This window comes from Epinephelus fuscoguttatus, linkage group LG6 (genome assembly GCF_011397635.1).
Source record: "Epinephelus fuscoguttatus linkage group LG6, E.fuscoguttatus.final_Chr_v1".
NCBI classification, from domain to species: domain Eukaryota; kingdom Metazoa; phylum Chordata; class Actinopteri; order Perciformes; family Serranidae; genus Epinephelus; species Epinephelus fuscoguttatus.
The window spans coordinates 40,337,189-40,362,392 of record NC_064757.1 but is presented as its reverse complement, the minus strand read 5'-3'; the positions used below and the strand labels follow the sequence as shown (position 1 = coordinate 40,362,392).

Below are 25,204 nucleotides of genomic sequence, written 5' to 3'. Positions count from 1 at the left end.
TATCTACAGTGCTGAAAACACCTCAGACAGTTGACCTCTGTCAAATGCTTTCTTCAACACAAACCCTAAAGGTGAATTCCACTCATATCTACAACAATATGTACAGTAAGAAACAAACGTATTCACAGTTCAGTACAGTAAACTCCTGAGGGTAGTACTGTGAACTTGAATCACCAAAACCTTTGCCCTAAAGTCCCGTCCAACAGGTTAAACCTGCCACTGATAAACAGAAAGTAAAAGTGGAAACAATTTCATTTGCATGTCACGATGGCTCTCAGAGCTAATTATGATTTGAGACAGTGCTTAGCTGTCTGAAAACAACCTTCATGTTTTTTTAACTTGAAGTATTAGAGGACAAATGAATACATAAAATGAGTAAGAATTCGCAATAGTTGCGACTACGTACACACATGCATCCACTAGATTATGCATTCACACACACAACCTCACACCTTGTCACTAGTCTAGTGATGCTTCCCTACAACAACTGGGCAAAAAAGGGGATGTGGCATAATAAGGTGTGTCTATGTCTGTCTATCTGTGTTGTCTTTCTACAAAGTTTGGCCATGCTACGTGAATGTGTTCAGACGTTGTGCCTTTCTGTTATAGGCCAACCCTTACTCCCCGCCCCCATTGGCATCAACAGCCAATCAACTGTCCTTCGACTCATGACAAATCTTTCAACCAAATCTTGAGCAAGTCTGTAAATCCATTTGGAGGTTAAGCCCCTTTTTGTAATGGGCTACTCTCACTGCCTCCTCATCCCCAGCCAATGCTAAATTTCAGCCTGTGGCCACCAAAGGGTGCTTAAAAATTTTGTGAATCAACCAATGTGCTCTACAATATTAATTATCTAATTAACGTTACATAATTTCTTGATGAAATGTCTTCCATGTTTTAGCAGGTCGAAATTGATTATGGAGATTAGGAATTTAGGTCCTGAGCAGGATCATATTGCCTTCAAACTGTGAACTGGAAAATGGTTCCAAGCAAATAGTAATTAAAAGCCTGTGAAACTGAATATTGAGACTTTGTTTAGTCTGTAATTAAAACAGTGGGAAACTGTTTATTGCAATACACACCAATTTGTTTATTTTACCTGTGCACATTGCCATATTTATGACATACACTGGTATTGGATGAATGTCCTTCTTTAACTGAGTTGTTCTGCCCTAGACAGTGTTTGCAAGATCCAATTAAAACAGTCTCATAGCGCTCAACTGTTCCATGATGTGTCAACTGGCTCAGTCAACTCTGGGTTTTCCTCTCCAGCTTTGAGCGCGTGAAAAAGTGTGAAAGAGGCAGAGTTGTTAATTACGAGCGACATCATCACAACCATGAATGAAGCACTTAATGTGCTACTCATCACCTGCATCACCAATGTTCTGTTTTGGGGACAGCAGAAAGTCCTATTAATCGGAGTGAAATATAAACCATCGTCTTTAATCTTACAACAGAATCAGTAGATGTAGAAACACTAGAAATGATTTCCAAATATTAAAAGTAGGCCAAGGCTTAATTCATGTAGATATTATTATACATGATAAAAACATAAACTTAAACCACTGTACACTGAACTGAACTACTGTGATTTTATGAAGAGCGAGTGGGCAAAATTCAGGAGAAAAACTTCTGTTTAATTATTATATGATTTAAGTATATATATATATATATATATATATATATATATATATATATATATGAAGTGTAACAGTGAGTATTTTTTGCTATTTAGTTCGACGATTAAGAAATGTCTCTAATTATGTCACATAAAAACAAAACATAACACCACACTCTCTCTGCCGAGTAAAGAACGGAAAAGTAGTTAATAAGTGATGAGGTCTATCTCAGCGAAATGTTGCATTTACAGTCACAGGAGCCATTACACATTATTTTTCCAATAACAGACAATCTTTGGTTTTAATCAAACAGTAAACCAATATATGTATGTCACATCATTCTTGCTGTGTATGTACTCACCCCCTGTTTCTGTTTGAGAAGCACTCTGAGGACCTTTTCAGTGAAGAAGAAGAGGTAAAAGCCTCCGAACACCACCGCAGATTTGGACACGTAGAAATCCACCATGGGGTCAAACCCAAAGGCCTACCATTGGAGGAAAGGAAGATGGTGTTAGCTTGTGATGCATATTTATAGTAGCTGTTATTACATCATCACTTAATGTGCATATTTTGAAACAACTATCAAATGCAATTACTTGTTTTGAGACTGAACTGCTTATTGTGAACTCTCAGTGGGTCTACGCTGCATTGTTAGCTGTGTAAAGTTTTAAAAGTTTTAAATTCCCATGTTTATATTCGCTAATTAACAATTACATCAACTGGAGCTTACATCCTTTTGTGATACTGCAGAGATATTTCACAGCAGTCTCTAATCTGAGAGACAGGTTGAATTATACATGTAATTGTCTCCCGTCTAGTCGACACAAACCTCCCATAAATCAAATCACTCACAGCTCTGAAGTATACAAATGCTTTTTTTCTTGGTGTTCACCCGAGGTGAACTGATGCAATGAATTACACAACAGCTGTAAACCTGGCCATGATGGATGTGCACATCGTCTAGACGCCTTCTAATAACCCAAACAAATTTCAGTCGTGGGTTCTGTCATTCTGACAATATGCCCTGCCTTTGAACTTCAGTCAGTTTGTTGACATGCACCTGCGCCTCCTTCACACAACTTATTAAACTTCATCTAAATGAGAAACCTTAATTGATTCATTAGGGTAAATATTAGATTAGAATCCGTGTTTACTTTAAATCAGGTTTCTAACTAAGGCCATTCAAAGACTTTAGACACACAAAGTAGTACTAGTCTGCTGCAGCAGCATGTTTTAGTACACTTCAAATGTGTCAGGACATAATGTTCTGTTTTTGAAACGGTTTTAGAGGTGTTGATTCAGCTGCATGATCATTTTGGAGGGTGCAGTTTTTGAATTGTGCTGCATTATACAGACAGGTGTTTGCATTATTTTGTCAATGACAAGTAAACATGATGACCTTCAAAAAGTTAGGACTTATTGCAGGACTGCATTAGTTTGAGCTAGGTGGACCTAATAAACTGGCAACTCGGTGTATATTGCTATTACGATGTAAAGGAGTTGTATATGATATTGAGAGCATTAATATAGCAGGAGCTATTAATTTAATCCCTAACTAATTTAATAATCGATTAAAGGGTTTGAGTAGTTGTTTCAGAAATAGAAGTAAAAATTCTCTGATTCCAGCTCCTTCAATTTGGATATTTTTCCATTTCTTTACTCCTCTAGTGCGATCAACTGAATATCTTTGAGCTGTGGACAATACACGACATTTAAGGAGGTCATCTTGAGCTTTGGGAAACAGTGATCGACATTTGTCTCCATTTTCTGACATTTTATAGACCAAAGAACTCATCCATATATTGAGAAAATAATCCACAGATTAATCAACAATTAAAATAATCATTAGACACTGGTTCACATTACATGATTTTCACCACGATTTTGATGTCGCAGAGGATCTTGAGAGCCACATTGGGTCGGAGGTGAGTCGGCAGATAGTCTGCCACGACGAGTCCTCATGTGTGAACAAGCCTACGAGCAAGCAAAACTGGAGAAGTGTGAGACAACTCCGGATACGTCCCACGTCAACACGCAGGAGCACGTAAGAAATGTGAGGAGGACAAGTCGCAGGGTTGCCAGGTCCGCTTATTAGCCGCGACTTTGGGCTTGTTTCTAAAGTGGAGTTGCTTATTTGGGCTTGCTCTCTAAATACCACCTTTTTCTATATATATCCGTCTAATAAGTTACTTGAACGCATGATAGTCGAAAAAGAAAACGATTACGATAGTCTCCGCAACGCAAAATCAGGGTGAAAATCGTGTAATGTGAACTAGGCTTTAGTCCTTTTTGAATACCCCACTGGCTAGCTAATAGCCGCCAATCTGCACTGTGCTCTTACGGTGGTTACCGCTGATAACGGGACGCCATCGTCGTAGAAGCATAGCGCCCACCCTCTGGTTCCACCCAGTTAACAGTGTTAACTCTGCCAGCACTGTTGCCATTGTTAGCGCTGTTTATAGAGTTAGCACTGTTAGCTGCTAGCCTAACATTGAATTTCTCCTCAGGGGGATTAATAAAGGAAACAAACTTAAACTTAATAAACTTAAACTTAGCCACCTCCATGTTGAGAATGGTTGCGGGCAATTCTGTCCCAGACTCTGAATGTCATATACAGCTCCTTTAAAATAACATACATAGAAATATAATGACTTTCTATCCACCACTGCTGCCCATCGGCCAAGAGTTGCGTTTGTGAAAAGTAGCCCTAGGCACACGCATTTTACGAAATTAAACATTATTTGTTTCTGATTTCTCATGAATTTGCTTTGTAAATGCTGCTTTTTGAACATATCTTATTTGACATGCCGTACGTAGAGTGGCTGATGTATGCTTTTTAATCATTCCCAAATATAACCCTAATTTCCACTGACAATTCACCCATTTCAAATTTAAACCTCTCTTTTTTAAAATTCTGTCTGACATTTTTCTCATTGCTCTATTTAGTTTACGATGATGATGTCGTGATGGATACCAATTGGAGCATCACACTCTATATCTTGATATTATACACAACAATAAGCTCATCCTACTCATCATCTTTCTTGATACTGCATAGCAACCTCTGCACTGAGGCACTGTGAAGGAGCTGCAGCTAAGTGAGTCACGGCAGCATCGACACTACCTCTGGGATGAGCTGAAACAGGGCGTTGGAGTACAGCGTGCCAATGGCCAGGGCTATGAAGTAGAGCAGCAGTCGTTTGTAAAAGGTTTTCTTCATGAAGGGCACCACGCTTGCCCCGACCAGCGAACACAGAGAGATCAGTGTCACACACAGGATCCCATAACCCCACACTGATCAACAAGAGATGAGGCAGAGGAAAGAAAGGGAAGAAGGTGACAAGAAAAAAAGACAGAGATGTAGTTAGTTGGGAACTGATTTTATCTGATTAATCACCCATATAAGGAAAAACAAAATCAAGAGCACCACCGAGTTAACCCCCTGAAAAGAAAGAAAAAATTGAATGGAATCAACCTGAGAAAAAAAGATATCAAAGATGCCTTTTTTTCACAGACAACCGTTGAATTTGTCAACTGAAAACAGATCATCAGAAGTGACACCACCTTTCATTTGCATTAGAAGATAACCACCCTTTAAAGCAGTCCTCCTGCCTTTTTCATTTTGATGGAGGGTAGAGGTGAGTGAGGTAAAATCACAGTTTACTTGTGCACAGACACACAGACACACAGACACACACACACACACACACACACACACATACTTTTGTCTTAGTCCACTCAGGTGCATCTGTACCACTGTCCTAGCCTCAGGGTACACACCAGCTATCACTGCAAACACAAAAGGGGGGCAAATGAACTTTAAATAGCCCTACAGTGGCAGAAGGAGCACTGCTAATGAGGGGTTACATTTCAATTTGAAGGACACTTTAAGGGTGCTGTGCCCCATTTCTCCAGGATCATCTTACACAAACTGAAAAGTGTGAATCCTTAAGCCAAACTAGAAATACGGCCCCGTGGTTGTATGCCTCTGTGCACCAGTCAAGTGTCTCATACTATTTACATCCATCTAAACAATCTAAACAATCAGCACAGTTTCAAGGAGGGCATCTGAGATTAGTGTCACCAATTCAGTATCTGACGAAATGTCTCCCTTTCTGTTCCTGAGATATGACGTTGAGTTATGGCTAGAAAAGTGTTTTATGCTGATTATGATGTCACGGTGAAGTTGACCTTTGACCTTTTGGATATAAAATGTCATCACTTCATCATTTTATTCTATTAGACATTTGTGTAAAGTTCTGTCATGATTTGCGCAAGAATTCTTGTTATGGCCAAAACGTGTTATGCGAGGTCACACTGACCTTGACCTTTGACTGCCAAATTCTAATTAGTTTATTCTTTAGTCCAAAAGAACGTTTGTGCCAAAGTTAGAGAAATTCCCTCACACTGTTCTTGAGAAATTGTGTTTACAAGAATGAGACAGATGGTGGTCACACTGACTTCGACCACCAAATTCTCAGTTCATTGTTAAGTTCAAGTGAATGTTTGTGCCAAATTTGAAGAAATTCCCTCAAGGTGTTCTTGAGATATCCCATTCATAAGCATGGGAGAAGCAAGGTCACAGTAACCTTGACCCTCAGCCTGTGACCATCATGTTCATCATTGAGTTCAAATGGATGTTTGTGACAAATTTGAATAAATTTCCTCAAGGCATTCTTGAGATATTGTGTTCACAAGAATGGGATAGACGGGACAATACGAAAACGTAATACCTCCAGCTAGGGTGGAATTTACGAGCATAAGCCGTAACCTACACCATAGCCTGATGTGCACCTCCCCAGAAATGTAACTACAAGTCGCAGCGACACAGACCTTCTGTCTATTTCTGTAAGCTGAAACCATTTCCCTCAGTGGAAACAAAGCTTTTATTTACTTTAATTTCACAGATAAGAAACAATAAATTATGAAGGACATAGGCTTGTGCTAATAATGTTAGCATGCTGTATTTGTTTGGAAGACGTGTTTAGTATAAGACAGTTGTTTTGTCAGTGAACCTTGTGAGTTGTAATGGAGCCGAATTTTACAACGTTACCTTTGTTAAATGTTGCTGAAAAGTTTGCTAGCTGCTAGGCTAATTTATACAATGTAATATGCCATAGGCTTGTGCTAAAAACATTAGCATGTTGTATTTGTGGGTAAAATGTGTCCAGATAAAGACAAGTGTTTGTCTGTGAATGCTGCAAGTTATAGTGAAGCTGATTTGTGTACTTGTGTTTGAAATTGTCTCCATGAAGCCATGTTAAACATGTGTTTAATGTGTGTCTTGGGTGTGTTGAATCAACTAAACTTCACAGCACTTCACAGAAACCTCAAACACTGACTGGTGTATTGGTGGTGTAACTGCAGAGTGACACAGACACACCACCGCACAAGTACAAATGCTAACAACGGTGTACACGACATGAGTAGGCTACAGGGTAGGATCTGCTGCATGAGTATAAATCCCGCTTAAGGCTATCGCCGCTGTGGAGCCATAAAAACAGACTAAGTGAAACTTTTTTATCATATCTGTTAGCTGTTCCTCATGCTGCAGTAGTGGAGCTGAACCATCTCTGCATAAAAACCTCGTAGTTGGCCTAGATCTCAATGCCAGAGAAGGTGCAGACACAGATACAAACAAACAGTGCACACAAATACTGCCAGATGATTGGTGATGCAGTGAGGGTAGAGCGAAACCAAAAAGCCTTCACAGTGCCTATTAGAGCCCAAGAAAACCACAGAGAGCACAAATGCAGGAAGGAGAGGAAACTGATATAACCACAGGAAAGACAAAGGAGCACTTGGCCAAAGGTGAATTAGTTTTATAAACAGCCATGTGGCACCACAGTGAACTAAAGAGACCTTCACCTTCTGTGTTTTAATGTTTTTGATAAGATAAAAAAAAAAAAGAAAAGAAAAAGTTTTATGGTATGTGAAAAGATGTGTAAATAAAAGATGTAGGTAGGGATATGGATGGATGGCAAACCTCTGGCAGGAGCTGCAGGATGGCATTGGAGTACAGCGTGCCAATGGCAAGAGCGATGAAAAAGATGAGCACGTATTTCATATAGCGTGTCTTCATCAGGGGCATGATGAAGACTCCAGTGAGAGCGAAGGCATTGATCACTGTCACACTCAGGAAAGAAAAGCCCCACACTAGATGTTTGAGTGACAGGAAGGTTGGATGGAAGAGGAAGGTGCGACATTAAAACAAACTTCCACGTACAGTGTGTGGTAATGTAGCTGTGAATGCAGCTTGAGCACTGCATAATCAACCAAACATTTTTTCTTTCAATAAAATTATGTGATGAAATAAATGCAATGCTAATTTATGTCACCTAAATTCAAGTTAAAATCAAATGGGATCACATGTGATTTTGGATGTCACCAGGTGGCACAGTTTAATTCATACAACTCAGCTATGTTGTTAAAGAACATTTCTATCTAAAGGTGGTGAAGATACACAGAGGTAATTAAGTGGCTCTGAAATACTTGATAGTTTTACCTCTTCAGGCCACTAAAAATGATTCAAATTAAACAATCTAGGAAGGAAACATCCCTCTTTGGTTGAACTACTCAAAACATAGACAAATGCACCTTGTGACCAATAGACATTGCTTTGCTTATTAGGGTCACAAGCCAAAAATGTTTGGAAACACTGCCTTTACTGATACCTGTAGAAGAAAAAATAAGGCTTGTAGACATTAGTTAAAAGGTTTTTGTACCATTTCTTGTCCGAGGCTGCAGCAACTGTGAGGTTTTTGAGAAGGAAAAGTTAAACTTAAAGAGCTTCAAGTCTGGTCTGTGGTGTGACAGAACTTATCTGTGCTGAAAAGGAAACAAAAACTAGATTACGATGATTGGTGTTGATGGCAGAAGCAGACGTCCTTATAGGGTAAAGGCACAAATCCAGTCTCTGGGAAAACAGACATTTAATCACGTGTGTTTTTGGCCAGTGCACCAATCACCAAAATCTCTGTTGTTACTCAACTGAGGAAAATCCTTATTGAGTCAATCACCAGTTTCTGAAATTTACAAGGTTGTCGACTGGGCTTAGATCATTAAAATAAGCAGAGATGTAGAGCTGTGTATCATTTGCATACCATTGAAAACAGATTATGGAATTTCAAATGAAAGAACCCCATGGGAGGATTTAAAGACAGACAAAAAATGGGGCCCAGAACTGAACCTTGGGGCACACCACATAAATTATCAAATCTTTCTGAATGGAACTCCCCAAAGGAGAAGCAAAGCCATTGTTAAGTTGTAAAATTGCCTAAAGTTATTAATGTTACTGGCATCTAGAGTACCTTTTTTCAAAACAGATAAAGCCAATGTAGTTTTGAAGTCCACTGGAGAACAGCCCGTCTGAAGGAAATGGTTGTTTTGTGCAATAATTCTGCTTACAAACAGCCAAAGACCATCTTAAGACAGCTGCTAAGCATGGTGTCAAGAGCACAAGTTTTAAACTTAAGAGAAGTCACAACTAAATCAGCATCAATGACATTAAAACAGATAAAAGGTGCTGGCTGGCGGAGGGATAGCTATGACTGCAACGTGACCAGTGATTTGTGTTGATAGTAAATCTGATGTGAGTTATCTTGATCTCTGAAAAACAGTTCTTATTTAGATAATGAGGAGAAAAAATCAGGATAAACAAGTCAGTGAGATTTTCAGTAGAGATGAATTTCCATGGCATCTGCCTCCCTGCTGCTGGCAGATCTCCACAGCCTAGGCAAAGAAAAACAGCTCTCAAGCCAAAATAAGCTGTCTGCAAGGGCAAGTGTGAGGCAAGCTGAGGGCACATGAGTGGATGATAAGAGAAAACAAATTTGTCAGTGGAGAGGGAAAGATGGAGCCAGAGCTCTTTGCCATTAAACTATTTCTCCTCTACCTGCCAAAAGATAAGATAAACTGGGTAGAAAGTAACTTAAATTTGCAAGCTAACTTAGTAACACTACAGCACAATGTGATTAGTTCAAAGGAGCATATAAAGCCCACTCGCAGTCATTACATTGATAATGAAAGCTGCTATTTTTCTTTTTAGTGGAGACTAATGAAGTATGGTGAAGATTTCTGAAGCATTGCTGCTTTCAGACATCAATTCTGCTGTAGCATAGAGGGCAAAACATCACAAGCTGACCAAAATCTCAAAGCCTGTCATTAGCTAGCCACGTATTACAATCCCAATTTAGCTTCCACTTAACAAGAACTCAAAGGCTTGTTAAATTGGATGGTGGTGCCAAATGGCATTCTAGGGCTCTCAAGGACATCCTTATGGGCGTGTACAGCCAATAGCCCGTATGGAGTTACAGTGAGTCAGCAGCTGAGGAAAGAAGAGCAGTTTGTTGCTGGGATGGTTTCCTGTCTCACTGTCTTTACCTAGATGGGATCTCTGCTGCATACTAGATGTGCTGACTGAGGCAGGATTGTGGAGAATAAAAGGATGTGTTGGTTTTTGAGCCAAACTGAGAAATGCAATCTGAGCACTGGCTAACTGTGCCTGCTTATTTTGGCTTTCATCTCCTTTGGGGACATCATGATATCACTGTCTCCAGGCAACAGAACACACACATTCAGAGCTCTGATCTGGTGAAGAAGTGTGCTTTCAAGGTCTTGTTGCAATGGGCTGAAAATACAGTTGTAAAAAATGAGAGAGCAAAGGGGAGAACTTGTAATAGAGTTAGTCATTGACAGAAATGATGATGATGTACACCATCTAGAAGGAGCAAAAGAGTTCAAATATACAAATGGACACATAAAAAGCTGTAAAAAGAAGAACAGCAAAAAGCAAAGTCCGACCAGGCAACACAAATGGTATCAGTACATCAAAAAGTACAAAAGTACAAGTGTATAATCATCTGAAAATGAGAAAAGTTGTGTTTTTGTTACCTTAGAATGAGCCATTTATATCTACAGAGAGAGCAGGTCCTTGTCTATAAAGATTGCTATGTTGCACCACCATGTTTCTACAGTAGCCGAGAGTGGACAAACACTTGCTCTAAATAGGTCCATTCACGTTCTCACTTTGGTCACCGTAGTTAGAAGCCCCCGCAACCAGGGCATCTAGAAATCACAGGTCTTTTAACGTAAATTTGCTTTATTCAGTGTTTTTACTGGATTAAATCACAGAGTGTGTTTCTTTTGGAGAGGAGGAGAACTTTACAGATAACTTGTCTCCCGATAAAAACCTCCTGAAAGTCTCAATCATAAATTATCAGAGAAAAAGGTGAGCACATGTTAGCATGTGCTGGACAAGCGGCCTGTCTCTGACATGCCAAACAGCATCAGTGAAACACTGATTTTTAGCGTGACACTGCTTTATTCAGTGTTTTAACAGGTTTTAATTACCGCGTCCATGTGTTTTGGAGAGGAGGAGACCTCTGTGGACAATTCTGCTCCCAGTAAAAACCTCCTGAACGATAAACAGTGAAGAATTTCAGCTGGTTGCAATTTGCAGTCTTTACCACTAGATGCCACTAAATCCCCCGACATCTTACACACTGTTTCTTTAAAGGATATGGCTGCTGATACTCTACATTTTTGTTACTATCAACAAATTCCATAGAAAGACCAAATCCAAAAATATATTGGTTGGTTTAGTCCGTCTGTGTTTCTCAGTTTCTACTTAAAGCTGCAGTAGGTAGAAAGCCTGAAAACGGTTGATTTTTGAGTCTCATCTGAGTTAGGTTTCGTTTGTCTCCGCCCTGAGCCCCTCCTACCAGACGAGCACATGAGTATTTTATCCTACTTGGTTCTATTTCTCCCTCTCTGGGAGCCTCGGCTCTCCCACACCGCACAGCAGCCCTCCCCATCCCTCCCTCGCGGCCCCGCACATACTCCCGAACCTCGCTCTCCACCACCAGACCTATCCTTTAAATACATAGAATTAAAATACAAGAATTTTCAAAAGTATTTTCAGTGCCAACAAGATAGACAAATAGGTAATATTTTACGTTAATGATCAGTAGTAAGTCAGTGCACACCTTCAGCATCTGAGGGCCTGGCGGAGGGGTCACTGCTCGACTCCTCCTCTTTTTGCGCCTTACAGGTGCCAGCATCCAACTGCTGCAACATGGTGGGGCACAGCTCCCGTAGGCCCTGCCCATCCAGCCGGGACTGCTCGCTGATGCTGTAAATGGCCAGTGTGTCTGCAGGCAAACACTGGAAATGAAAACATAACAATCAGTCAGTTGGCCAGAGAGGAGTTACTTTTATAGTCTAGAAAAATGAGTTAGCCAGGATGTATTCAGTGGTAGATCAGGGTGCATTTTAACCAGCCTCTAGGTAGGCAGGCTTGGATTTAGAAGTTTTAATCCAAACCTATTTAGAGAATTGATTAATCATGCAAATAATTTCTCAAGCAAGAGCACCCAAAAATTGCCTGGTCCCAGTTTCTCAAATGTGAGAATCTTTTGGTTTTTGACTGTTGGTTAGACAAAACAAAACACATGAACATGTCACCTTGGGCTTTAATAAACTAACTATAAATTGACTAGTTACATTCATGATCTCCTTGTTCCTAATTCCACTTCTCTACTACTCCAATTCTCAAATCTCTGCCTTTTATCCATCCCCGCTCCAACTGCAAAACAAAAGGCGATCCTACATTTGCTGTTTTAGCCCCAACCCTCTGGAGCAATCTTCCCCAATTCATCAGATTGGCTGAATATTTGGGCTAATTTTAGCATCTACAAAAAACCCATCTTTATAACTTAACTTTTCTAAAGAGCTTCTTCACGTGTTTTGATAGTTTCAGTTTTGTCTGTCTCTCATTGTGCCATTCCCTATATTTTAATTCATTTTTACTTAATTTATCCATTCATTTCTATTTTTCATCTGTGTGTGCGTGAAGCACTTTCTAACTGCGAATTTTAAAAAGTGAAATATAAGTAAAAGTTTTACTTATTTACTATTTTCTGACATTTCATTCATTCATACATTCATTTTCCATAACCGCTTCTCCTGCTGAAAGTCACAGGGATGTTGGAGTCTATCCCAGCTGACACTGGGTGAGAGGCAGGGTTCACCCTGGACAGGTCACCAGTCTATCACAGGGCTGACACATAGAGACAGACAACCATTCACACTCACATTCACACCAATTAACCTGCATGTCTTTGGACTGTGGGAGTTGGAGTACCTGGAGAAAACCCACGCTAACCCATGCTGTGAAGCAACAATGCTAACCACTGCATCACCGTGCCACCCAATTTTCATTTCATTTATCAACTGTTAAAAAAAACCAATGAATCACTTAATAATGAGAAGAATGCCTAAATACCTAAATACAGTAATTAACAGGGTTCCCACACATTTTCATGGACAAAATTTCTTCTTTTCCATGACTTTTCAAGGACATATAAATAAATTAAAAAATGTTCTTGCCTCACTTTCCCGGCATTTACAGCACAGATTCAATTCAAACATGATCTATTGTTAGCTAGCTGGCATGCATGAAGAGAGAGATGGGATGTGGGGAGAAAAACGTCACAGATTGACACATATTAGAGCTGCGTTACGTTGTAAGCGCCAGAAAATAAATTTGCAGTTATGTTACATAACATGGAAGGTTATCTACGAAAAATTATTCAAACAATTTCATTACATACAACCGTATTTGGTGAATTTCAAAAACTTTCAATCATTTTTATTAGCTTCTTGACTTTTCCAGGCTTGGAAAACATGATTGTAAAATTCCATGACTTTTCCAGGTTTTCCATGATCGTGGGAACCATGGATTAAGGTCTAGTCTGCTGCCATCAATTCAACGTATTTTTGAATAAAAATGTAAATTAACAAACAGTCTTCATTTTCTTTAATATTATTTCTAAATGTAGGGTGTTTGCCATAAGACTTGAAATTTAAATAAAACTACAAATCATAGTGCATTAAAAATGTTTACTAACAATGTAGAACTGGACAATTACAGATGGAGGGGATGCCCAACAGCCACTGAAAGGAAGATAAGACATATACAGTAATGTCAGCTTCTGAAATCTCTCTCTCTCTGGGGTATCAAACCTCAAAAGTCACATTGAAAAGTCAAGAGAAACTGAATCCACAGTAAATATTTCATTGCTATATTGGGACACATGAGCCAGTTAGACTTTCATCTCCTGAGGACAAAAAGTGAAGCTGAATCAAAAACGAGTGGAGCTTTCCACAGCTGCAGAAAATGTATTAAATATTCTATTAAATTATTATATAAACTATTCTCAGCATACACAATGAAACATTCATCGTGGCAGCCATTAATATTGGAAAGCAACGTGTGCAGTTAAGAATGGCTGCTCCTGAACAGGTGATTAACAACATGCCAGTGACACATGACTTTTGATTATTGAGTCACACACCTGTACAAAACAGGCACTACCTGTTTGTGTCTTTATCTATTTATACGGGTAAAGAAAGCAACACACATTGGTACGTACAAAAAAACAAGATCCAGGGAGTCTCAAATTAATGCAGACGACTGTGGAAAAAAAAAATCAAGGCACTGGGTTGTCTGCATTAATTTGAGACGTTCTTTTACCAGCCTCACCAAAGAGCACCTGTTGGATCAGCCATTAGTGCCAAGCAGCGTCTTTTTTTTCCATTGCAACCACTCAATAGTGTGGATCTCCTCTAAAATCTGAACTACATGTGACCTCTATTTAATTTCTTTGAAGAGTTTGTAGCTTTGCCACCATTACTAAATCTATTCAAAAGCAGATCAGCAAGTGAGTCAATCATCCACGACACTAAGCATGGGAAAAATGTTAAATATGTAAGCTATCTGGCACCGGTGGCTCCTGCTTCTTCCAGGCAGGACTAAAGCTGGATTTACTCTTCTGCTTCAGAGTGTTTGAGGGGACGCTGAGGCTCCACCGGAGGTACTGACACAGCTAACATGTACCTCCTCAAAAAAAAATGTGAATACACATCATGGCTATAGAGTGCCGACGCGGAAGTTAGCATCGCCCTGGTTCCCTCGTCAAAAAGCTTCAGGGATTGCGCCACTGGATTTTGTATTATTGCAGAAATAAACACTGTGGCACACAATGGTTTATGACTCTCACACATTTTGTTCAGCAAGATAATCTTCACAAACAAACACCACTTTTTTGATTTTTGAAGCCTAAATACAATCATCAGAAGTTAAAAGCTGATGAAATAAAAGCTTAACAATTCACAGGTGGGGTTTTAACTGGCATATTTAAAGTCGTAGAACAAAACGTGAAAGTCTCTTGGGCTTGTGTTAACCACAGGCCTTTTTACAGGCATCTAACCAAAAACTCATTCAAAAAAAAACAAACCTTGACTTAGAGACGAGGGACCCAGGAGTGCTAAAATGCTAACTCATTTCTGGGTTTTAAGACTCATTCCTGGAGCACTCTATACAGGAGATACCACATGTAAACCATGCCTACATGATTCTGTAGCTGGTGGAGATCGTCGATTATGAAGACAACACATATTACACTACAAGGGATCAGTAGTCTTTGAAATGTTAAGAACTAATTTGAGATTTAATGATTTAGCAGAGGTGCTTTAGGGTGTTTTGTGTGTCTCCCTCTGTTTCTGGCTGTCAGCTCTTGCCTAATTGCTCGACCACACCCACCTGTCCTTACCCAACGTGGAGCAGGAATAGTGTGAAAGAGCCACTTTGTACTCCTGTTTGCTTTCGTTGGTTTGGTTATCATCCATTGTTTACACATCATAACTTGTTAGCACATATAGTTTTCATAGTTCCAACACTCAACAGCTCGCTGACGACCAATCACACACACCCAGGACTTGAATTGTTTGAATCATCATAACTGTCTGACAATTAGATAACACACATTAACGGTTACTGTATGAACCTCCCTTGTTTGTTAAGGCCTACAGAAGCCTGCTGTAACACTGGCAACACCCTTTTTCCTGTGTGAAGAACCTTCCTATTAGCACTCTTCATCACACGCTAGACCAACACAATGATAGAAGGTTGACACACTTAAGATATATCAAGCTCAAACAGCTCTACAGAGAAGTACAGATCCAGCTTAAATTACCTACTCTACAGGTCTTCTAGGGTCCAACATTTGGTACCAATCTAAAATGGACAAATTCAGAACCAAGCCCGAACAAGACGTACATAAGAGCCCAGGATAATTGAATCTATTCCCGAAGGCAAAGGACTGGCAATACACTGGCAGCCGTATGAAGCACCATCAATTATCATGCAGCTATGGTCGGAAAGGGTAATTGTACTCATGCAATGATTATGACTGAATACGAGTCCATCTTGATCCACTAAAGTATAAGACATATTGACACACAGACATGTAATCCAAGACAAATAGAACAGCAACCTGTTGCACCAGCTCTGTGTACGTTCAAACTTCGCCAAACCTAGTTAAAACCAGGGCTGGTCAGTTGGTCGATATGATCTTGTCAAACTGAATTCTCATTGGTTAGACAATCGCTGGTGTTCTTTTCATAGGAGGTTGTGTGTACACCAAGGCATTTTTATATCTCTGACATGTGACATATGAACCTTCTAAGACCCTAAGGACATCTGGGACCGACCTATTGACCGTCCCAAGAGTCAGAACAAAACATGGTGAAGCAGCGTTTCGTTATCACGCAGCACAAACCTGGAAGAACCTCCCAGATGATGTCAGATAAGCCCCAACTCTGAACATTTTTAAGTCAAAGCTAAAAACACTAGTTTTTCACATTGTTTTCTTCACCCTGTAATGACTGAAAGCTTATTTTTAAACTCAGTTTTAAATTGTTTTTTAAAAAAATATATAATCTTTGCACTACTTGTCTACACTTCTGCTATTTTTTTTAATTGTAACCCTTTATCTTTTTTCTCTTTACTCATTTCTATGTCGTTTATTATGTTTTATATTTTATTGCTCTGTAAAGCACTTTGAATTGCCCTTGTGTATGACATACATATAAAGCTGCCTTGCCTTGCCTTGCCTTTGTACTATTTTATTACCTTATTTCATTACAAACTAACTAGCAGTTCCTGAGACTCTAGTGTTGAATTTACAGCCTAAATTAAAAGAGAACTTTCACATAACTGGTGCAACCAGGTGCAGAATTGTGCCCAGACCTGGTGAGACTGAATGTAATTAAGACTGGGCCGACCACCGAACAGTTTCTAGTAATGAAGACCTCTAACTCATGATGGGACCATCTCAGTAGCAGATCAATTTCAGCAGTAATCATAAAAGAATCAAATAAAATGAAGCTATAAACTGTAAATCTGGTTTAATTTATGAAGCTACTTATGCAGCAAGATTCTGCACACTATATATTAAACTATGTGGCAGCGCTGAAATAATTAGTGGATATATCAATAGTCAATAGACAATCAAAAAAAAGATAACTCATTGTTCGTTCCAGCCTCTCAAATATCAGCATGTGGTGCTTTTCTCTCTTTTATTTCACTTTATATTAAATATTTTGGGGTTTTAACTCCTGGTCAGACATCAACTTGGACTCTGGGAAACTGTAACATGCATTTTTAGTACTGTCAAAATCCTTAGAGTTTCTAAAAATCTGTACTAGTAACTCTGTACGGTATCTTTTATATTCAACACAGTACAGGAACAGCTGGCGAAAGCAACGCTTGAAGAAAGTCACAGTGCATCTATGCCAACGCTGAATAAGGTCTACAGTAAGTTGTTTTATTCTTATATAATGTTTCCTAATTAACACTTGGAGGCAAAAACATAACATTATAAAAAAATATATAAAATGTGGTTGCTTCAGATGCAGAGATTCAGTTTGCACTCATTATCTAGGCCACAGAGGGGCATCCTGTCAACTCAAAGTGCAAGCACAAGATAAAAAAAAACCCCTTTATTCTCACCTTGGAGCTGTTGGATTTGGGAGGTGAGGTCACTGTAGGTGTCTCAGTCGTACTGCTGCTGTCACTGTCACCTTCACCCTGACCCTGGCTGAGGAGGGCCAGCAGTGAGCGCAGCTGTGGCACCGTGATGGTGCTGTTGTCTCCATAGCGGGACAGCAAGTCCTGAAGCACCTGGGCAGGGGACTGTGTCTGACCTTCTCCCTGACATGTCACGCGGCCCAAGGGGCAGATGAGCGCAGCCAGGGCCAGGACAAACATCAGCTGGGACTGGAGGGGGGTGATGGTCATAGCGGCACGGCCATGAGGGCGCCAGATAAGCATGGCTTCTTCACTGGCTGCAGGCGTTAATCTGTGGGGGGGAGGGCAGGAAGAGAATAAGAGGAGTACTTTGAAAACTACAACAAAAATAACAGTATTCTCCAAACTACAAACTTATAGAAGCACTGGATGTAAATACTATTCTATAAAGAAAAAACTCCACAGATAGCTTTAACAAAAAAGCCAAACATTTCAACATAATATCATAGCATAAATAAAACATTAAAATCATGACTTAAAGGTCCAGTGTGTGGGATTTAGAAGGATATAGTGGCAGAAAAGGAATACAATTCCTTACTATGGTTTCATTAGTGTATAATCACCTCAAAATAAGAATCAGTGTGCTTTCGGCACCTAGAATAAGCCGTTTATTTCTACACACCAGGGGTCCTCTTCTACAGAGTCCACCATGTTGTATCTACAGTAGCCCAGAACAGACAAACCAAACACTGGCTGTTGATAGGGCCATTCGCATTTTCACATCGGCCATCGTAGCTCTTCTACATGCTTGACACATGGAAGAAATGGTGCAACCTCACCACTAGATGCTACTAAACTCTACACAGTAGACCTTTAAAAGACATGCTCTGCAGAATTTTCCTAAAACACAATGTTTAGACTTTATTTTGTTCTCATTTTGCTCTGTTTAGGATGTTCCTGCACAGGGCACAGGTGTGGCTAGGAATTCATAAACAGGTTGTGACCAAGTGCCAGACCATTTGCAGCACGGATCCAAGGGGAAGCTACAAAAATCAGACACCATGCTGAAAAAATGCAAATGTCGCAAGGCCAAATGCCAAGCAGACAAAGCTTGTTTCAAAATGATGGAATCCAGGCATGGTTTTCACTTTCACTGGCGATACTGTTACAATTCCTGCATATTTAAATCAAGCAATATCTGATCAATAAGACACAAAACAGAATTTGAAGAATAATTCTGTACCCATTTTTGGCACTCAACAGTTTTGAATACTAAACACAATAACTGTGGGTCAGTACTCAAAAGAGCACTGACACCTGACCCAAGAGGGGACTGAATTTATTTTGAACAGTGCAGCTTTAGATATGTGAATATCCAATTGTTCAGAAGGTAAGGGGCCAATCCTGACTGCAAATTAACACCCAAACTCTACCCAAAGGCCCACTGTTCACCAGCACAAAGCACACTGAGGGAGGAGGAAACCAGTGGGACAAACACAGCTGCCAATTACACACAATTACAGACAATTATAGCTCACATTCACCAGACAACATATGTATTAACCAGCAATGCAATATAGTAACACTCTCTTCAACTAAAACCAGACATGCAGGTTTAGTCATAATATCTGTGTGGATAGTATGGATTCTTAGCCAATTGTCCCATTGAGATTTAGAGACAGTTTTTTCCCTCATCACTTAAATTGTACCCAGTTTTACACACACAAGAATTACAAAAAAATCCTATTTTGAATTAGCTATGTGGGGGAAAATAGTATGCAAGCATTTCGCCTATGAACAGGGTTCCTGCAGATCCTCAAAAAGTCACTGAACTGTTTAATCTAAAAATAAGCCCATAAGGCAACCTCCTGCATTTTATGTAGCCTTGATTCAGTATACCATGCATCTCTACGTTTTATTATAAATGCAAAGTCACTTACTCATCACTGCATTCTTTATGATTTGGTGGGTTGGACGTCATTGACCACTCGCAGACAACAGTACTGGTATATTTTCATCTATAAAGCAATATTGGGCAAACTTTAGGCCTCCCTCTGCACCCTTCTGTGTGTCAGCTCTGGTAATTACCAGCAACACTACTTCAAGTGCTTGCTTTTTGATGTACCTGGGTTTTAACAGATCTTGGGAAAACTGCATTCTCCTACTCTGCACCTTGGACATGAAACAATCTTTAAAAAGGTCTAAAATTAGACACACACTTATATCTATGGATGAAGTCATGGGCATCATGTGGTGATAGAGGCATGTGCTCGTTTTCTTGAGAGGCCACTATGTTTGAATAGTTGTTGTTTTATTGTGGATTTTTGTATTATATGTTGTATTCATTGCATTCTAAATGTGTTTTAATCGGCTGCTACCTCGGCCAGGTCTCTCTTGTAAAAGAGATTTTCAATCTCAAAGGAACTTCCTGGTTAAATAAAGGTTAATAAATAAAATAATTAGTATTAAAGTGTCATAAATCAATCTTTCAAAAGTCTTCAAATGCAAAGACATGGGAAATAGGATTTTCTCATTTTTTTCTGATGTTGCATTAAGAAAAACCCCAAAATAATTGGTGACAACTGTTTTATTTTAAATAATTTACTGAAAAGTGGAACCAACAAAACGCATATTTTGTTTCTGGCCAGGATGCTCAGAGCAGAGGATCCACTACCTGTTAGCTAGCTGTCACTGTACCCTGGATGATGTCGGGAAGGTGTAAATTCAACAAAAACTGGCTATATAACCAAGAATTTCACTGCATGGCAAAACCAGTACAAGGCATTGTATTCAAGGCATATGGTATTGAATGCAAAAAGTTTTTCAAACACTTAATGGCAGTGGACTCTCACATGCAGAGTGAGAAACACAAAATTGTCAAGAAAACTCAGCAACAATCACCAAGTATTTCCCAAAAAAGTCGTGTTTTATGTTATAATGAACACTTTATTTAATTCTGAGTAGGATTAAAAAAGTCTTAATAAGTCCTTCTTGCCTCAAGCTGAAAGAACCCTGTTCATAGTGCATCCACTTTTTCCATCCCTGATACAAACTTTCACATACACACACGACACACACAGGGCAAACTGTAAAGTTCCCGTCCCGTGAGCTCAACACACAGAGCACTGATTCATTTCAATGCACCCTGCAGGTACACATGCAATCCTGGGCTGAATAAACAGACCCATTCATTTCTGTGCGAAGAAACGCTCACCTCTTCCTACAGAGCCTCTAATGATAGCTGGTGCGTAAAGCGCTTCAGTCAGTCTGTCTGCCCCGAGGTTCTGGGCGTGCTGAATAATGCCCACAGGTTACCTGGGAGTAGAGATGGAGTCGGGGGAATAGCAAGTGGTGAGGAAGAAATGCCCGAACAGAGCAGCGAGCTCCTCAGGAGTGCAGTGGACTGTGGAAAGGAGAGAGACAGATAAAACAAAGGTTACGACTCACCGGTGAGGAAGAAAGAAATAGGAACGGATGGAGGAAAAGAAAGAGGCAGTGGAGAAGAAAAGAAACCTGAAATGGCAGCTGCCGCTTAAATGTTCTGTGCTCGCTCTATCCATCGACTTGCCTTCTTCAAATTCCAATCTAACTCTCAGGCCACGAAGTCCAGCACCGTACATAAAGAGAAGGCCGTTTAGTTTGCTACCAGAGGAATCTGATGGGGAATTACTGCAGCTACAAACATCTAGTTCAGCTGCACACTGCCAGCCAATCAAGTTTCCGTCACCGAGGGCTTGGAAACTCCAGAAAACTTGCTTATGAAAGGCAGGAGAGTCGAAATAAATGAAACTCCCCTCTCTTTATATATACTGCAGACATCCCCTTGAGCAAAGTGCTACACACCCCAACTGATCAGTGGCCAACAATACACATCTGTGTCTGCTGGACAGCTGTGTGGAAATGTGACACATTATGAATGTAAAGCAGAACATTTATGAAAGAGTCGACTCCTCCCAAGATAAAATACAACTTTCAAAAGGTCAGTCTGTCAGCTGCCCCTTTCTTCTAATCTGCGTTCACTCACCAACTTTCTCCTCTCGGAACTGAGGAGGCAAAGAAAAGAGTCTCCTCTTCAATAAGTCACCCTCTCCCCAATGAATTGTATCCTCTCTCCCAAATCTTTCCCCTGTGCTTGCTCTAATGAGGCCTTATTCTGAAGCAATGGGGGAAAACAGGGTACAGGAAATAAGAAAAAGAATCCTGTTTAAAGTCTCTTTAGCTCCAATTTTTCATTTCTCTCCCCTCCCTCTTACACAATCCTTGTAAAAGTTGCAAGAGCTCTGAACCTTGCCCTCCTTACTGCTGGCTGCTATTGTTAGTGAATAACAGGTTGAAGCCAGGAGTGGATAAAGATGCTGTAACAGTTGGCTGATTGACAGAAGCAATTACGACCATTTGTTGACTTCTTACAGACTGAATGATTAATCAAATAATTATCAATCATTACCGATTCATTTTACAAAGGTAAGAGAAGAGAATTCCTGCACACTGTCTTATCACTCGCATCCATCCATCCATTTTCAGCCACTTATCCGGGGCCTGGTTGCAGGGGCACCAGGCCAGGCAAAGCACCCCAGACGTCCCTCTCCCCAGCAACGCTTTCCAGCGTTCCTGGGGAACCCCAAGGCGTTTCCAGGCCAGATGAGCTATGTAATCCCTCCAGCATGTTCTGGGTCTGCCCTGGGGCATCCTACCAGAAACACCTCCAGCTGGAAGCACCCAGGAGGATCCTGATCAGATGCCCGAACAACCTCAGCTGACCCCTTTCAACGTGAAGGACCAGTTAACAATAATTAACTTCATTTAAATAACACACAACCTTTTTGATCCTTGGACCTTCATCAGGCCTAAGGACTAAGGAGGATGGAAACACTGTGTACTTAACTGCACATAATAAGACAGAGTTACTGAAGGTGTGCATGAGCCTCCGCATTCTAGATTAATTATACTTGAATGAATCTGCACTAAACCTAAACATTCATGTTGCAGTGCATTTAATTAAATGACTATGATATAACTATGCAAAATAAACAGTCATACAAAGTAATTTAGAAAATGAATAACATTTCTGTTTATTGAAAGCAGAAAAATAATAAGTACCAGGCCTATGTCTCTAAAAAATAGTGTCACAACATGTATTTTTGCATGGCAATATATTACAATGCCACTGTCTTGAAAATACCATTTTCAAATAGGAATATAATTGAACAACAGCTTTAGCTTTTTAGCCTTTTCTTGAAAATTCACTGAACTGTGTTTGATGCATTAATTTCTGAAACATTAACCATACAGAGCAGAACAGTTCTTCCAAAGTGATCTGCAACATTTCACGCCTAGTTTGACACAACCATTCATCACTGCTGAAGGCATAGCTAAAAACTGAGGAGTTGATAACCCTCAATGTAACACAATGCTGATTTGTGGTCAGTAGAGGAAGTGCAATAATAAATAAATATTTAAAGAGATATTCTGACTGCTGGCAGCGGGAAAATAATAATTATTTAATTATTGAAAATTTGAGCATGGGCCGCGGGCCAAAACTAAATCAAAAAGAGAAGATAAAGCTGTATTATCTAAAGGCAGGTAAGGAGTTCTAGATTAATTATACTGAATGTTGCTGCTATAACCTATTGTAACAGCAGCCCTTGTAAACAATACAGATAAAATCCTCCATTACAGTTGTATCAGTACAAGGTTCCTTTAAGGTACCGACTAAAACGACCTAGTACCAAGTAGGGTGGGGGGTGAGGAATCAATACTCCTCTTCCACATTTATTTTTCATTAGGAGAGAGAGGAGAGGCAAGGTGTGTGGAGAAATGTTTCAGAGTGACTAAACGCAGCAGCTTGGATAAACACATGTCTTCTTAATTTGTTTACATGGTGTACTACTGTGTTCCAATCTAACATGCGGATACACACACGGGTTAAAGGTAGAATACATGTGGGAAAATATGCACTACATTATTTTCATGACATTTAAACAATGGCTGTTAACAAGCAAGGTAAAAGCGATATAGGAGTGGAAACAATTTGCATTGGGAAATAACAGGGTTTATGGGAAACAAAAGTACTTACGATACCAGTGGGAACACAGAGAATCCATTATTACATCAATGTACCACAAGTAATCTGCCACTGATGTGTCACTGTTTGGGTTTGCTAATCCATTACTAAGTAAATAGAAGATAAAGCTGTATTATCTAAAGGCAGGTAAGGAGTTTTCTTGAAGCTTTCTCTGGTGGTGTTGCTGCTATAACCTTCACTGGTCAAGAGTTTCATAGGTGGATAAACATCCAACAATAAGCTCTGCTGCTATGCCTCTAACAGCCTGCAGCCACAGGTAAAGTGATATCGCTCTCCTCTTCCACATTTATTTTTCATTAGGAGAGAGAGGAGAGGCAAGGTGTGTGGAGAAATGTTTCAGAGTGACTAAACGCAGCAGCTTGGATAAACACATGTCTTCTTAATTTGTTTACATGGTGTACTACTGTGTTCCAATCTAACATGACATTATTTTCATGCTGTCTTATTCATAAATATATAATCATTTCATATCATCATTTAGCTGTAACAAACCAACAGATCATCGGTTTTATGCTCTGACAACTGTCATTTATATTTTTAGATTCTTCATTAAAAAATACATTTAGATCATTTATTCAAAATGTAATAAACAACAGCAACTTCTTTCACCAGTCAACCAGTCAACAAGAAACCAGGAGAAGAGCCACTAGATGGAAACAGAGCACTTCACAGCAACAGCTTGAGTTTCATCACCTGCAAAAGGCCACTCTGACTTCACTTTAGCAAATAAACTACAGTTTTCCTGTCAACAACGCGTCACTCGATTACGTAACTCCAGTACAGGAAAGGCAAAATGTTGCCACACTGCTGACTTAAGGGAAGAACTCTGGATTTTCCAAGTTTCTCCATAGTCTCTGACTCAGGCAGTGGCCATGGGGTCATCTGCTTTTGATGATCGAAATCAAAAGCTCATTTTGACTAACTGTCGTTTCAGAATCGAAATCGTGACACCCCGTTACTCCATACCAAATGTTTGCAAGAAAATCAAGACCTCTGAAACTCTCATACAATAATATCATCCTCAAACATACAGCATCGGCTGTGCTCTATCTGTCATATAGCAAGATAACCAGTGTGGAATAGCTGTTGAAGTGCTGCCTGTCACCCTGCTTCTTCCCCAGGACTTGGTATGAACCTTAAATACACACATGCACTCATGCTCCTAAATAAGACCTCATTTTGCTCTGGAGAGTGCACACGTCTAAACAGCGAAGCTACAATAAACAGTGAAGGAGCAGAATCCTTCTTTACTGGCAGACCTTCGCCTCGGTCTCAATGTGGCTACGGTCCAATTAAAACAATGTAGGTACTGCTTTTAAATGTCAGCATGTCAGGTCATACTGATGTCACCACACACTCAGACGCACATGCATTTAGAGTCCAAGGCCTATTTGTAGCCGTGGAGATAAAGGGTGGTGGTAAGAGACAGGCAGTCTGCAGCAGGGATGTTAGTCCTTCACCACGCCGGTGAAGGCCTCTGCCATGATGTTAAATATGAGTTTCAAAAGGGAGCCAAGAGCAGAGGAGACAAGAAGGAAGAGCAGGATGGGAAAATGTTTAGTCACAGTCTGCTGGACTCCAATCCCAAGGGCATGCAGCTGATTCCAGTCTGCCCAGTATTTCCAATTG

General features: G+C 40.0%; 1 protein-coding gene across 4 annotated transcripts in view; it reads right to left on the bottom strand.

The window, feature by feature from the left end:
• Positions 1-25,204, bottom strand: part of slc39a14 (solute carrier family 39 member 14) — a 41,942-nt gene that overhangs the window by 10,756 nt on the left and 5,982 nt on the right. Inside the window, exons 1-6 of one of the 4 annotated variants that reach the window (XM_049578551.1) lie at positions 21,515-21,690; positions 20,705-20,893; positions 17,473-17,821; positions 11,606-11,783; positions 4,744-4,913; positions 1,981-2,103 (exon numbers count right to left, since the gene is read on the bottom strand). In XM_049578551.1, coding sequence (XP_049434508.1) covers positions 1,981-2,103; positions 4,744-4,913; positions 11,606-11,783; positions 17,473-17,793 — 792 coding nt within the window. In that variant the 5' untranslated portion in view covers positions 17,794-17,821; positions 20,705-20,893; positions 21,515-21,690. Of the gene's footprint in view, positions 1-1,980; positions 2,104-4,743; positions 4,914-7,605; positions 7,776-11,605; positions 11,784-17,472; positions 17,822-20,704; positions 20,894-21,514; positions 21,691-25,204 lie in introns of those variants that run through there. The other 3 variants (XM_049578552.1, XM_049578549.1, XM_049578550.1) reach the window with 3 other exon arrangements.